The 17,265-nt window shown below is 35.7% G+C and overlaps 1 protein-coding gene across 3 annotated transcripts in view; it reads right to left on the minus strand.

Annotated features, from left to right (window-relative positions):
- NUP153 (nucleoporin 153) overlaps positions 1–17,265 on the minus strand; it is a 65,694-nt gene that overhangs the window by 28,166 nt on the left and 20,263 nt on the right. Inside the window, exons 3-11 of one of the 3 annotated variants that reach the window (XM_084872713.1) lie at positions 16,816–17,028; positions 16,535–16,674; positions 16,325–16,453; positions 10,828–10,944; positions 10,690–10,734; positions 10,528–10,584; positions 9,283–9,429; positions 6,453–6,502; positions 6,070–6,196 (exon numbers count right to left, since the gene is read on the minus strand). In XM_084872713.1, the coding sequence (XP_084728839.1) occupies positions 6,070–6,196; positions 6,453–6,502; positions 9,283–9,429; positions 10,528–10,584; positions 10,690–10,734; positions 10,828–10,944; positions 16,325–16,453; positions 16,535–16,674; positions 16,816–17,028 (1,025 nt within the window). Of the gene's footprint in view, positions 1–6,069; positions 6,197–6,452; positions 6,503–9,282; positions 9,430–10,527; positions 10,585–10,689; positions 10,735–10,827; positions 10,945–16,324; positions 16,454–16,534; positions 16,675–16,815; positions 17,065–17,265 lie in introns of all 3 variants that reach the window. The other 2 variants (XM_084872712.1, XM_084872714.1) reach the window with 2 other exon arrangements.

Here is a 17,265-nt window from a genome sequence, read left to right on the forward strand (position 1 = left end):
CAGAAACAGTGATCAGAAAAAATGTATGCACCCCTAAGTTCATATCAGTGCAATTTATAATAGCTAAGATCTGGAAATGGCCCAAGCCCCCATCAGTGGACGGGTGAATAAAAAACCTTTGGTATATTTACACCATAGAATGCAGCAATAAAAAATACAAATCTCTTACCCTTTGAGACAGCATGTAAGGACCTGGAAAATATAATGCTAAGCAAAATAAGCCAATCAGAGAAAGACAAGTATGACATGATCGCACTCATATGTAAAATCTAATGAACAAAACAAACTGCTGAACAAAATAGATCCAGAGACAGAGAAATATTGAATAGACAAAGGAGAGCGAGGGTGGATAGGTGGGACAAGATCAACCAAAGAACTTGGATGCATATATACATAATCCACAGACACAGACAATAGGGTAGGTAAGATGGGGGTGGGCTAGAAGGGGTGAAGTGGGGGGAAGGGGCATATGTAATACTTTAAACAATAAAGATTTTTAAAAAAATAAATATTAAAAAATTGACAGAAGCACTATTAATATCTTCCAAGAGATAGCATAGGAGAATTTCTTTGAAGCCTAAGGAGAAGCAAAGGTTCCTTAGGTACAAAGAACAGTATAAATAATGGGGGAAATTTTAATAAATTCAAAATTCTTATAAGACATGTATCATTCAAAGTATTTGGTTTCAGAATTCATAAAGAGTTCCTGCAACTCAATAAGACAATCCAATTTTATTTATTTATTTTTTTAATATATTTTATTGATTTTTTTCACACAGAGGAAGACAGAGGGATAGAGAGTTAGAAACATCGATTAGCTGCCTCTTGCACATCCCCTACTGGGGATATGCCCGCAACTAAGGTACATGCCCTTGACCGGAATCGAACCCGGGACCTTTCAGTCCGCAGACCGACGCTCTATCCACTGAGCCAAACCGGTTTTGGCGACAATCCGATTTTAAAAGGCAAAAGATCTGAACCGAGACCTCAGAAAGAATGATAATACTCATGTCCAATAAGGGCATAAACAAGAATACAACATGAGTAATCAGGGAAATGCAAATTCAAGTTACAAAGCAGAATGGCTACAGTTTGAAAAATGACAATCAACTATTGGTAAGGATGCACAGTAAACAGAAATGCCCACACACTGTTCACTCCCACCTCCATTTCTAGGTATTTACTCAAAGAAAAATAAACATATGTCTACAAAAAAGGTATAAAATGTTCACATCAGCTTATTCATAACAGTCAGACAAAAAGGCACACTGAATAACTGTACTGATGTGAAGTTTTAGAACAAGGAAAAATAATATATAGTGGAAAAATGAGAATAGTGATTGCTCCAGGAGTAGGAGGCAGTATTGACTAAGAAGGAGCATGAGTAAACTTTATGGAGAACTAGAAATGTTCAACACCTACCTCTTCAGGGCTTTGGGTTACACAGATGTAAACATTTATCAAATTATTAAATGTTACACACCTAACAATTTTATATTTCACTACATGTAAGCTCTTGCTAAATTAAAAAGCAACAAATATTTTAGTTCATGCAATATATGCTAAAGTATTTAGGGGTAAGTATACTGACTTGTCTTTTTTTTTTTTTTTTAATATATTTTATTGATTTTTTTACAGAGAGAAAGAGAGAGGGATGGAGTGTTAGAAACATCGATGAGAGAGAATCATCGACCAGCTGCCTCTTGCACACCCCCCACAGGGGATGTGCCCGCAACCAAGGTACATGCCCCTGACCCGGAATCGAACCCGGGACCCTTCAGTCTGCAGGCCGACGCTCTATCCACTGAGCCAAACCGGTTTCGGCATGACTTAAATCTTAAATTTACTTTGAAATACATCCCAAAAATAAGATGAATATTTATTTGTTAAAGCAAATATGATAAAATATTAGAACTTAAGTGCTAAGAATGTGTTCACTGCAAAATTCTTTGAACATTCCGTTTGAAATTTATAATCAACAGAGAGGAAGCCAAAAGAAAACAAAAGACTCATTTAAGGATTTCTGTAAGGATGTTTCTTCCCATCTTCAACCTTAGCTTTATTTTATTCCCTTTAGACTCTTTACAAAACCTAGACACAATCAACTGAATAACCTATATCTCATGTCAACTCATTAAACCACATACTTACTAGTTCTTTATATTATTGACCTTGAACCAATTTTATTTTATTTATTTCGAAGATTTTCAAAATTGCTTTTTAGAGAGAGAGGGAGAAACATTGATGGGAGAGCAGAAAATAAATGAATTGGGTGCCTCCTGCAGAGGCTTGAGCCCACAACCTGGCATGTGCCCTTGACCGTGAATCCAAGCAGCAACCTTTCAGTGCATGGTAGGGTGCCCAACCAACTGAGCCATACCAACCAGGGTAACCTTCAACCAATTTTAAATTTGATTTGTAGTCACCAAAATTTTGATTTATCAGAAGTGGTTTCCATAAATCTGGGAGAAAGTAAAAAAATTATAACTGGATGCATAGAGATGCCTCAAATTAAACACAACCATCATCAAATCTGACTTACTATCCTATATAAAGACTAATATGCAAATTGTCCCCTTGACTGGGAGTTTGACGGGGAATTCAACCAGGGGACAGGCGTGCCTGCCAACCTCCTGAGTCCCCTCCCTACAACCAGCTGGACCCCACCCTTGCACGAATTTTGTGCATCGGGCCTCACAGCCTGAGCTGGCCCTCACAACCCTGGCTTCATCCGGAAGGTCATTAAAAGTTGTCCATTAGGTGGTTCTGCTGTTCGGTAAAATTAGCAATATTAGCTCTTTATTATATAGGATGTACTATGTATGTATTATCTTTGTAATACCTTTACATAGGTTACCTCACATGAGGTAGAGGTCTATTATTGTAGATGAGGAAACTGAGGCATAGAGATATATGGCCTAATATCATACAGCTATGAAATGGCAGACATCCTATAGATATAAGCCAAATATATTTCTTCTTTTATATCCCTATTTTAAAGAGAAAGAAGTTGATGCACAAGGAAGTTAATTTGATCAATGTCATTCATAGCAGTAAGGGGCACAAGTGTATCTGACATGACAATATCAACCAATTAAATGTCTCCAAATGCAATATTATTATATATTACTTATCTATTAACACACACACACACACACACACACACACACACACACACACACACAATACACAGGAAATTTGGGGAAGCCACCCATTAGTACCTCTCTCCTCAGAAACATGGAGACTGTAACTCCAATGTGGAACAGAGCTCGGGGCAAGAGGAGTTGGGTGAAGCATCCTGGGATGTGAGATTGGCAGTTGGCAGTTGGCCGGAATGGAGAGGCACCAGATCAGGGAGAAGGTGATAAAGAGGTCTGGGGAGTTAGATTTTCTTAAAGTTTCTAACAGTTAATATACCAGGGAATAAGGGCTAAAATAAAGAAATAAATTTTAACTCCCCCAAAATGTCTCAATACAGCAAAGTCACACTAAACAGAAACCTATAACACAGCTAAATTAAACTGCAAGTATCAACCTGAGATTTCAGCCGAATATCTTAGAAATGGTATCTTCAGATGTTCACACAAAAGGAAATAAGCAAAATTCACAAATCTGTAATTTAGTAAACACCAAACCAAACTAATAATTGTTCTCATACAGGAAGAAATTTTAAAAAACTAAGGCCACGAATTTTACTGAGAACTTTTTCTTTCAGATAGAATACATTAATACATCCCCTCCCTCTATAACACTCCAGCAGAGCAACAAGTAGACTAATGGAAAAAACAGAGCCCCCAACACCAAGTAACTGAACCAAAGCTCCTGGCACAGATATCACAAAACAGATTATATGGCAGAAAGTCCAAACTATCAAAGAAGTGAGCTATAACTCTGGAGAGAGGCGCAAGTACAAAACTGCTAAAAAGGAGAAGGGGAGATAAGGAAAAAATGAAAAAGAGTTTCCAGGCTTTGCAATAGACATGTAAGAAAATAAATACTAGTTCATAAAACAATTTCAAAGCATGATTTCAGTCAACAGAAACTGTTAGAGAATATCGCATGTTTAAAAACCTAAATATATATTCCTGAAAAAGTCATGAATCAATGAGAAAGTAACAAATGAAATTTTATTTAAAAAAACAAATGACAAATGAAAGCACTATGTTATCAAAACTTAAATGATCCAGCTAGGCTGAAATTCATTTATAAAAAGACTGAAATGAGACCTGCATTCAACTCAAAGCAAGTAGAAAACAAATAGAGCAATCTATAGGAAAAAATTTAACCAATCTTCAATAAGTCCCTTTTTCAAGTTTTTATGTACAGAACATAAGGAACTCTTCCTAATGAAAGATATAACCCCACAGAAAAAATAAATAAAGAGAAAACCCAAATGGCCAAGAAATTCACAAAAAGATATCTCTCCTCCACAAGTAAACAACAAAATGCAGACTAAAACTCCAATGGCATGCTACTTCACAGCCATCATATTGGTAAAAATTTATTTTTTAATTTTTATTTTTTTAAATATATTTTATTGATTTTGTACAGCGAGGGAGAAATAGAGAGTTAGAAACATCGATGAGAGAGAGTCATCGATCAGCTGCCTCTTGCACACACCCTATTGGGGATATGCCCGCAACCAAGGTACATGCCCTTGACCGAAATCAAACCCGGGACCCTTCAGTCCCCAAGCCGACACTCTATCCATTGAGCCAAACAGGTTTCGGCTTGGTAAAAATTTTAAACCAATAAAATCAAGAGCTAATAAGGGTAAAGAAAAAGCAGATTTACCTACTGTCATGTGGAATGTTAAATTATAAAACTACTTTGAAGAGTAATGAGGCAATAGCTAAGATAGTTGAAGATGTGCATCATTCCTTATAATCCAACAATTCCATTCTTAGAAAAATAGCCTAGCGCAAATACTGCAGGTGTGCCAAGGGAGAAGTACATAAATATTCCCCTTAGCATGTTTTAGGAATCAACCCAAATGTACCCTGCAGAATGAATTGTGGTAAATATTTACACTGGATGAACATAGTCAAGTTAAATAACCTAGAGTTACCTATCACAGCACTGATAAAGTTCACAAATAATATGAAAAAGGGCAAGTGAGATGAAGAATACAAACCATACTAATTCATTTATATAAGTTTCAAAAACTGGCAAAACCTAATATATAACATGCTAATTAGACTGAAGTCCTTCCAGAGGACCTTCCGGATGAAGCCAGGGTTGGAAGGGCCAAGGTGGCCACGGCGGTGAGTGGGAGCCAAGGCAGAGAAAGCAGCGGCAGTGGCCAAGCCCCTTGCATGAAATTTGTGCATGGATAGGGTCCCTAGGCCTAGCCAGCGATCAGGGCCAATCAGGGCCTTCGGCTGCTGACCAGAGCCTCCCTTCATTCCACGCCGCCCCCTGGTGGTCAGCACATGTCATAGCGAGCAGTGGAAATCCCAAAGGGACACTTTGCATATTAGCCTTTAATATACACAGAATATTCTAAGAGTCAAATAATTTCAATTGTAATTCTTTTACTAAAAGAATTATGGCTTTTTGCCTGGCTGGTGTAGCTCAGTGGTTGAGTGTTGACCCGTGAACCAACAGGTCCTTGGTTCATTGCCAGTCAGGGCACATGCCCAGGTTGTCCACTCAATCCCCAATAGGGGGTTGTGCAGGAGGCAGCCAAATCTCTCTCTCTCTCTCTCTCTCTCTCTCTCTCTCTCTCTCTCTCTCTCTCTCTCTCTTTCATTGATGTTTCTATCTATCCCTCTCCCTTCCTCTCTCTAAAAATCAATGAAAACATATTTAAAATAAAAGAATTATGGCTTTTTAATGACATCCATGAAATTTTTAGTAGTACATTAGGTTTTCTGTGTTGCCACAGTGAAGGTTGTTTAAAAAGCCTAGTACAATAGTATTAAACACACACACACACTTTGAAGGAACTGTTCCAATGACAGGTTATTTTTGTGTTGGGTTTCCTTAAACCCCACCCCTCCAGATCTCCTCTCACCACAACACACCAAAGCTTTCAATAAACATCAAGAGTGAAGTACATAACCATACCTCCACCTCTGCAGGTTTAGTTGCCACAAAGCGGGTTCTTTCTCGTCTCATCTTGCCTCCTCCACCACCTACTCCAGAAGATAGACCATTGGCTGCAGACATACTGAAATTTGGGTAAGCAAAACCACTAAGCAAGAGAAAAAACAAAACAAAACAAATGATATATTACTCAGGTCCATAACTTGGTAACTAACCAAATACCCCAAAATTAGTACTGCTAACAAATAAAAAATATACAGCTGAATGTGACTAAAAGCTGACGAATGCTTTCTGCATAAAGTTTTTATTTTTAACCTGTCTTAATTTTCCAAAAGGCACATAAAAATCACATGCAGAACCTACAATTTACATACCAAGAAGTTTTGCTATAAAGATGACATTACCTTTCTCGTTCTCTATTTTGTCCTGGTGTCATACTTTTTTCATATCCAGTCTAGAAAAAAGTAAAACCATATTTAAATTTTTACTTTTTTTCCATCATGCCCTCTTTTATTTTATCCCTCCATACCCTATTCACCTCCACCACCCACAATCGCAACACTGTTGTTCCTGTCAATGTGTTCTTTCTCTTTTTTGCTCAATCCCTCCACCATCCCCAACCTCACCTCCACCCCCATAATTTAATTAATGCCATCCTATCTGTGAATTTTAGTATTTGGAATCAGGAATTTGAGGGTGTTTAATGAATCCTAAAATTTGCCGTTTTGTTATAATTCAGCCTTCTGTGATTATATATGCAAATAAAATGTCACTGAGTACAAATGTACTTTAAACAAAATGGTATTATACCAAGTTAATACACTCACCAACCACAAAATTACATTTACTTTTCTCTTGTAATGACATATTAAATGTGCAAATTTATAAGGATATTCCTTTTGAAATAATTCTCAGAATCTTACCTCTTCCCAGAAGCACATCAAAACTATAACTAAATTATAAAATAATCAACCTAGATAACCATCTGAAGACTAAAAGACAGGGATGTCCACTTTCACCACTCTTATTCAAATAGTACTGGAAGTCGCAGCCACAAAAATCAGATAAGAAATAAAAGGCATCCAAATTGGAAAGAAAAAAAACTGTCATTATTTGCAAATGACATGATACTACAGAGAACTCTAAAGATTCCACCAAAAAATAACTAGAACTGATAAACTAAGAAATTATAATCCCATTTCAACTGCATCAAAAAATAAAACACTTTGGAATAAATTTAACCAAAGAGGTAAAAGACCTGTACTACAAAATTATGTCATTAAAGAAACTGAAGATACAAATAAATAGGTGTGTATGCCATGCTCATGTAGAGGAAGAATGAACATTGTTAGAATAGCAATACTACCCAAAGCAACCTAAAATATCTATCAAAATACCAATGGTGTTTTATCACAAAACTAGAATAAAAGACTCCAAAAGACCACAGTAATCTTGAGAAAAAAAGAACAAAGTTCATGCTACCTAATATCAACAATATATTTACAAGGCTACTCTAATCAAAATAGCATGATATTGACATAAAATCAAATACATAGATCAATGGAATAAAATAAAGAAATCTATGCCTATATGGACAATTAATATATATAAAGAAGGCAAAAACACAATGAAGACAGTATTCATTAAATGGTGTTGGGGAAGTTGGATAGATGCATGCAAACAAATAAGTAAAACTAGATCAGCTTCTTAAACCATACATAAGAATAAACTCAAAATTGATTCAAAACTTAAATGTAAGAAAACAGATAATAACATCTTTGACATTTCTCTTAGCAATATTTTTTCTAACACAGTTTCTCAGGAAAGGGAAACAAAGGGAAAAAAATGAAACTATCAAACTTTTTAAAAGTTTTTGCACAGAAAAGGAAACTATCAACAAAACAAAGACAACCTACTAAATGGAAAAAGATTAATTTCCAAAATTAACAAAGAACTCATACATTTAACACCAAAAAAAGCAACCCAATTAAAACTGGACAAAAGACCTGAAGAGATACTTCTCCAAAGAAGACATATACACAGCCAACAGACATGAAAAGATGCTCACCATCACTAATCATCAGAAAAATGCCAAATTAAAACCACAATGAAATACCATCTCACAACTGTTTTGAACTTCTATCATCATTATCTCAAGAAACAAGTGCTGGCCAAGCAGTGGAGAAAAGGGAACCTTCAAGCCAATAGTAGAAATGCAGACTGGTAGAGCCACTATGATAAAACAGTATGGAGGGTCCTGGAAAAATTAAAAATAGAACTACCTCTGACCCAGTGATTTCACTTTTAAGTATATTATCTGAAGAAACCCCAAATGCTAATTTGAAAGGATATATGTATCTCTTGGGTAATGCAGCATTACTTACAATAGCCAAGATATGGAAGCAACCCAATGGATAAGTAGATAAAGTTATGATACAAATATACAATGGAATATTAACTGGGACATTAAAAAAGAATGTAATCTTACTATTTGCTACAGCATGGATGAACCTAGTAGGTATCATGCTAAGTGAAATGTCAGAGAAAGACAAACACCATATAATTTCACTTAAGTGTGAAATCTAAAAAATAAACAAATAAAATAGAAACGGACTCATAGATAAAGAGCATGCTGACGGTTCCCAGAGGGGAGGGTGATTTGGGGTATTGGATGAAAAAGGTGAAGGAATTAAGAAGTATGAATTAGTAGTTACAAAATAGTTACGGGGATGTAAAGTACAGCACAGGGAATATAGTCAATATTAAAATAACTACGTATGGTGCTGCAGGGGTGAGGGGGACCTGAAATATCAGGGGGATTACTTTGTAAAGTACATAATTGTCTAATCACCACACTGTACACCTGAAACAAAATAATACTGAATATAAACTGTAATTGAAAAACTTGAAAGTACTTAAAAAATGTATGCATGCCAAGATACTCAGAGATAAACAGTTGTGATGTTTAAAATTTATTTTCAGGTAGTCCAACAAACAAAGCACACATATAAAGCAAATCCAGCAAAATTATTTAATCTAAAGCATTAGTACATACTAGTATTTACTAGTAAACACTAACTTGGGATTTGATTATAGTGCCAGCCATTTTAAAGTGTCCCAATTCATAATCATTACTAATTCACAAATTGTAGGTATGATCTGCAATGGTAGAGTATTCATTCTTATTCAATTTAATCAATATTCAAAGACTAGTGAAAATAAACCCATACTCACACTGTGTTTTTTATCTATTCTTTGATTAGTCTTCTTTAATTCACCAGATGGGGTCAGAGATGGTTTAAAATAAGCAGTTCGATTTGCTGCTATGGATACTGACTTTGGGGTCATAAGCCTCTGAACTGGGGGATACTGACAGACCACCTTATAGGTAAAAAGAAATCAAAGACAAACCTTCATTTTCATACATTATCCGTGATGCATAGCAAAAAATTATTTGACAATACCTAGAGATTATGAGTACTTCTCAGAGAAATACCTAGTAAATGCAAACAAATACTAAGAAAAATGATAGTAAAAGAACCAAGTGTATGTGTGTGTGTGTGTGTGTATCTCTGTGTTTATTTATATACCTACATATATATAAAATTCCAAAAATAATTTCAGACTAATTTATTCCAGACTTATTGACCACACGTACACAGACACAAAATAGGAACTATATTCAAAACTTCACAAATCTAAGGATGAATTTCAAATATATAAACTAAAGTTGATTTTGCCACATTTCCCCCCAAATTACTATTTAAATTTTCTTCAGCTAGATATTTTTAAACCAGCAATGAAAACATTTTAATTGCTAAAAATGTGAGCAAATCTCTGTCCAAGTTGATGTTGTTTTTAAAAACCAAATAAAATTCTTACAATTTAAGTCTAATTAGTAAAGCATTCCAAATCTTAAAGTGAACTGGCTTTACTGTCTAAGAACTCAAGTATTTTTGTCAACAATCTTGTGCTACACTGAACACAGTAAAAATCCTCTTGGTTTAAGATGACTATAAAGTCTAGAGCATCGACTCTGACCAAAGATTGTAACACTATAAATACAGTCCTTTCACTCAACAGCAGCTGTGAACAGCACTGAATTCCTAGGCAAGGCCTCTGTATGGTTACTACTTCTTCCCTAAATCCTCATCACAAGTGTGATCCTGCAACTCTGATTACATCTGTGAAGGATGAACTATAATATTGTATCTGTCCATTATAATTCTTAAACGGCCATTAATAAGATTTTATTGGTATTACACATAACCATTAATAAAAACATTTGTCGATTCTCAAGGGCACATGCCCAGGTTGTGGGCTCAATCCCCAATATGGGGTGTGCAGGAAGCAGCTGATCAATAATTCTCTCTCATCATTGATGTTTCTCTCTCTCTCTTCCTCTCTGAAATCAATAAAAAATATATTTTTTAAAAAGCTGCTGATACTTTACACAAATAAATGCTAATAAAGCCTTACCTTTTCCCTTTTGGCCTGAAAATCTGTGGTGGTATCTATTCCTCTCCTATCAAGAGGCTGAAAAAATAAAAAGGTATTAGAATAGATGGCAAACTTTAAAAAATACAACTTTCATCACCAATATATAAAAATCTTTTTTAAGATGTTAAAAAGTCAACTTACAGAATTCAGTGGAGAAGAAGCAACAGATGGAATTCTTTTTGCATCCTGTCAATTTTTAAACAATAACAAAATTAAGACTTTTCATTGAACTCAAATTTTGTTACGCTTCTACTTTTAATTGTGATTTTAAACATTTACCGCTAAAGGGCTTGACATCTTCTCTAAAGATTGCAATATTCGCCGAGCTGTTGAACTAGTCACACCATAGTATTCTGCGTTGACTTGTTTAGCTTTCATCTGTCTTCTGAATGGTACCTAAAAAGTAAAACTTATATTATTTGTTGGAACTGTAAACTCTAAACCCTTTTTCAGAAAATAAAAACATTTACAAAACTGAATGGTGTCCAAAGCAAAACAGGATAAATGTAATAATTTATCTCTGAATAATGTTGTTAATTATATATTCAAATATTTTTCTTTATGCCTTTACTGAAATATATTATTGTTGGGAGCCAGCAGAGTTGAGGCAAGCAACTCAGTCTTAAGGAAATAGAATTAAGTTCCTTCTAGCAGAAGTTATGAGGTGCCCTGAGGGCTTGGCCAGAAGATAAAGATTAACCTGCAGCTTAGCATCTCCTGTCTTCCTGCCTCTTCCCCTTCCTGATCCTCCCCCCCTAGATAGCCCAGCCTTGGAATGTTGCACCTTGGAATGTTAACATCTTTGCAACTTCCCCTTCCTGATCCTCCCCCATGGACACTGCCAGGGACCTCTCTGCATGGGCGGCCCTGCCCCCCTTTGTCTCTGCTGTATAAATACAGCCATTTCAGAGAATAAAAATCGGAGCTTGATCAGAACCTTGTCTTGCTCCCATTCTTTCGAGTTCCTTGTTTGCCTCATTCTCTTAGGTGGTTCCTGGGGGCCCCCGTTGTTGTCCCGCAGGTCGGGACATATTATCTCTGCCTGAGAAATTACTTTTACAATGAAAAAAAATGGTACTATAGAATGCACCATGCTAAGCTCTCCCAACTATATTAAATAGAAAAAATTAGATAACTGGTAAAACATTCTAGCATTATCTTGATCTACTTATCCCTAATAATTTTTTAAATGTTTGTATTGATTTTAAAGAGAGAGGAAGGGAGAGGGATAGAGAGAAACATGGATGAAAAACATCCACTGGCTTCCTCCTGCATACTCCCTACTGGGGGACAGAGCCTGTAATCCAGGCATGTGCCCTGACAAGGAATTGAATCAGTGAATTCATGGTTCATGGGTTGACATTCAACAACTGAGCAACACCAGCTGGGCTATCCCTATTATTTAAACCAAAGAACACTAAGTTAATGACAACTGTGTTAAAATATAGTTATTCTGGGTATTAAATAATAATTATAGTAAACTAGAGGCCTGGTTCGTGAAAATTCATGCCTGCGCCTCGGGCTGGCCCTGGGCGGATGGGGGGCTGAGGGGACTCCAGAGGCAGGCACCTGGGGCAGGTCTGGCCCTGCCACCCTAACAGGGCTGAGGGGACTGGGCGCCGCATCTTGTGGCTGTGAGCGCTGCCATCTTTGAGGGCATGACAGTCAATTAGCATATCCCCTCCTTATTGGATGTGGGCACCACCATCTTTGCGACAGTGTGAGGGTGAATTAGCATATTCCCTCTTTATTAGATAGGTTTCCAAGATAATTAAACAAACTCTATTACAAATTTTAAAATGAATTGTTTCTCATATTTTAATACAAGAAGAAGTTTAAATAGACAAGCTATTTCTTAATAAATGAGCTATTTCTTAAAATTGTACTTAAGGAAATAAGCTTATAAGAAGACAAGTTACTTTTTAAAAATTTTATGTTTTTATTGATTTTTGGAGAGGAAAGGAGAAGGATAGAGCGATAAGAACATCAATGAGAGAAAAAGATCATTGATGACTGCCTCCTGCACACCCTCCACAGGGATTGAGCCCACAGTCCACGACCCGGGAATGTGCCCTGACTGGGAATCGAACCACAACCTCCTGGTACCTAAGACAAGGCTCAATATCTGAGCCACAGTGACTGGGCACAAGTAACTTAATACAAAAGCAATGCTTACAAATTCCAATAGAAACACTTCCTTTTATGCAATACAACTTTCCAATAACCAAGTGACTACCACAAATCAAAGTAATTTGGCAATGCTTAATATAGAAAAGATGTATTACTACAATCAAAATATAACCCAGTTTAGTCGTCTGACTCAGTGGATAAAGCATTGGCCTGTGGACTGAAGGGTCTCCGGTTCGATTCTGGTCAAGGGCACGTACCTAGGTTGCAGGCTCCATCCCTGGCCCTGGTGGGGATGCCTGCAGGAGGCAACCAATCAATGTGTCTCTCTCATCACTGATGTTTCTATCTGTTTCCCCTTGCTTCCTCTTTGAAATCAATAAAAATATATTTACATATATATATATATATATATATATATATATATATATATATATATATATATATATCCCAGTTTCTACAAATAGCTCATAATATTTGAAAAACTAAATCATAACTACTTTAAATAGCATTTCTTTCTCAGATACCAAACATTCATTGTATTTCCAGAGTAGCTACAATAATCTACATTAGTTTTATTAACACAACTTGGTGCCCATTAGAATTGCTGTTCAGGCCAGAGGCTTTGGTGAATGTGAGGCAGCATTAAAATCCTCTAGGAAATTAAGAAAATCTGTCCTGTCACTGGATTCTACTGGCCACTGGCCCCTCGGTGCCTTAGTTCACAAAGCAATAAAATGGAAATGAATTAGACAACTTTTAATATACCTTCCAACTCTTAACACTCTAGGAAAGGAATAGCAAATAGATTCATCCCAAATGTCAAAATAAATATTTGGAAGTCTGTGTTGAAGGATGGTATGTCAGAACTCAGCATTAAAAAGTATGTCCTCAGGTGATGATTTTTAAAAATAATATAATCAGTTTAAGCTTGAGAAAATTCCTTGTGTAACTCCAAGATCCAGTTAGCACAGCCTTGGCCGGTGTTTCTCAATGATTAGAGCATTGGCCCTTTGCATCAAGGGGTCAGAGGTTTGATTCCCAGTCAAGGGCTCCTGCTGGGGTTGCGGATTTGATCCCTTGCCTGAATTAGTAGGGAGCATGTACAGGAGACAGCTGATGGATGTGTCTCTCTCACATCAATGTTTCTTTCTCCCTTCAATCCTCCCTCCCTTCCACTCTCTCTCTAAAAGTCAATGGAAAAAATATCCTTGGGTGAGGATTAACAAAACAAAAAGAAGACCTAAGTAAATAGAGAGACATACTGTGCTCATGGACTGAAAGACCCATTTTTGTTACGATGTATATTTTCCGAGGTTGATCTTTAAACTCAATGTAACCCCACACAAAATCCCTGTAGACTAAAAACTGACATGGGGATTCTAAAATCATGAAAAACCAAAGGAATTCGGAAAGCCAACACAAGCTTGAAGAAGAAAAAAAAAAGCTGGAGGACTCATATCATCTGATTTCAAGACTTACTATAAAGCTATAATAATCAAGACAGTTTAATGTTGGCAAAAGAATTGATACACAGATCAAGGAGAAACAGAAAGTCCAGAAACAGAGCCATAATATGGTCAACTGATTTTGACAAAGGTGCAAAGGAAATTAATTCAGTGGAAAAAGTATAGTCTTTTCAACAAATGGTACACACTAAAGAAATTGGACATTCATATTAAAAATATGACTCTTAATCCATACCTCATATCACATACAAAAATTAACTCAAATGATTTACAGGCCTAAACTGAAACCTAAATAAAGCTTCTATAAGAAAACATAAGAGAAAAATCTCTGTGACCTTGGGTTATGCAAGAATGATTATTACATCAAAACCATGAACCATAAAAGAAAAAACAACAAATCAATGTCAATTCTCATCAAAAGAAAAATTCTCTTAAAAGAGGTTAAGTCAGAGAAAAGGATAAAAATATTTACAAAATACATTTCTAACAAAGGACTTAAACTCTGAATAATGAAATCTTGAAAAGCATTAATAAGAAAACAAGCATATTAAATACAGGCAAAAGATCTGAAGAGATATTTCACCAATGCAAGATATACTGACAGCAAATAAGCACATGAAAAGATTCTCAATGTCATTAGGGAAATAGAAATAAAAACCACAGCAGTTGGGAGTTCCACTATATGCCTATTAGAACGACTAAAATAAAAAACAGAAAATAAGCTGATAAGCAAAACAAGTGCTGGCCAGAAGTCTTACATTACTGATAGGACTGCAAAGTGGTATCAGCCACTTTGGAAAAGAGTGACAGATTATTATAAAGTTTAATGTATTTTAATCATATGACCCAGAAGTCAAACTTCTAGGTATTTACCCAAGAGAAATGAAAATTAATGCTCACATCAGCTTTATTCACAATAATAATAATAATAATAAAACAACTATAAATAATCCAAGTGTTGCCGGGACAGGTTTGGCTCAGTGGATAGAGCGTCAGCCTGTGGACTGAAAGGTCCCGGGTTCAATTCCAGGCAAGGGCATGTACCTTGGTTTCGGGTACATCCCCAGTAGGGGGTGTGCAAGAGGCAGCTGATCGATGATTCTCTCTCATCGATGTTTCTAACTCTCTATCCCTCTCTCTTTCTCTCTGTGAAAAATCAATTAAAAAAAAAAAAAAAAAAAAAATATATATATATATATATATATATATATATATATATATATATATATATATTTTTTTTTAAATAACAATAATAATCCAAGTGTTCTTTCACTGGCAAATGGATAAACAAACTGTATTATAACTCAGCAATAAAAAGGAACTAATTATTTATATATGCAAAAGTAGATTTAATTCATGCATATTAGTTAGAATAAGCCATATTCAAAATATTACATACTATATAATTAAATTTATATGACATTTTGGAAAAACCAAAACTATAGGGAAATAAAACAGATCAGTGGGTGCCCAAGGGTACAAATAGGAAGAGCGGTTCATTAAAGATGCACAATGTAATACTTTGAGGTGATGAAAATGTGTGTTCAATATTTTGATTACAGAAATGGTTACACAACTGTGTTTTGTTAAAATTCAAATACTCTTAGTAAAGGTAAATTTTACTATATGTAATTTACACCTCAGTTTGTTTTTTAAAAAGGAATTAATCATCACACTTCCTACACACACACACACACACACACACACACACACACACACACACAAATGTAATGTACAAAAAGTTCACTTACATCTAAAATAATGTTCATATAGTCCCTAAATGAAAAGAATTTTGTAATATACACTGAGTGGCCAGATTATGATCTCTGAACACCACTCAAGGTATATCCTATATAATAAAAGGCTAATATGCAAATTGTTCCCTTGACCAGGAGTTCGACCAGCAGGCCAGCCATCCTCTCCCCCCTGGCCAGGTTAGCCGAACCTCATCCATGCACGAATTCATGTACCAGGCCCCTCTAATACACACACACACACACATACACACACACACAGGCCAGATTATTATGGGTTCAGAGATCATAATAATCTGGCCACTCAGTGTACACATCTGTCATTTTACCAAAGAATGATTAAACCAAAATTCACTGAGTGCCAAGTTACTTATCATTTTTTTTTTTTTTTTTTTTAATAATATCAATCCTTTTTTTCAAACAAACCTGATATGGTGTGTTTTGTAGTTTAGGCTGTCTTACAGCAGCTGCTGCCCCACCATACGTTGTTTTTCCAGGATAAAAAGGAGAATCTCCAAGCTGATTTGTTTTAAGGAATGAAGAACTCCCAAGTGACTGCACAGAAATACAATAATAAGTTATAAGCAATAAACATTCTAAATTAATGTGATTAAATCACTTCCAATTAGTACTCACAGGGGAAAGTGTTCCAAAGGCAGACAAGTTGAATGCTGGTTTCTTTGAGCTGGTGGCAGTGTGCTGTGAGAGTGAATGAGACCGTTCAGCCTCTGGGGACCACAGAGGGAGCACTGAAGTATTCTTTGAAACAGTTATATCTGAAACAAAAATATGTAATGCATAATAACAGCATTAATTGTAAGACCCTAGATTTTTATAAACAGAAAATGAAAATTAAGACTAAGTTAGAAAAACATTATACTATGAAATTTAATTTTACTCCCTAATGCCAAGAATACCTTTATCAGAAGCTCTTGAAGAAAACCCACTGGTAGTTGAGATGTTATCATCATCATGCTGAGAGGTAGAATCTTTAATTTCCTTTACAAGGGAAAATCCAGAACTGCCAATTGGGAATGCTGAGGATGTGGAGGGCTGACTGTGTAATGTAGGAGATTCCAACATGGAGAAATTCAGATGGCTCCGATGAAGAGAAGGCCTTGTTAATACATCTGGATAATTTGAAGCAGTACTAGTTGTTGAGGGTTCTAAAAAGAAAAGTATTAATATTGAATATATAACTTTAAAAAAGCAAAACAACAAAATGCTGTTTTTACTTTGAGGAAGCATAATATATAATAAATATAACTTCAATTCAAATCACTGAGGCTCCCATGATATACCCAACTGAAAGATTATTTAGCCAAACAAGGTTTCAACTAACTGAAATTAATTTACCTAATATAGTG

The sequence above is a fragment of the Pipistrellus hanaki genome (genome assembly GCF_964339955.1).
Source record: "Pipistrellus hanaki genome assembly, chromosome: 2".
Lineage (NCBI taxonomy): Eukaryota > Metazoa > Chordata > Mammalia > Chiroptera > Vespertilionidae > Pipistrellus > Pipistrellus hanaki.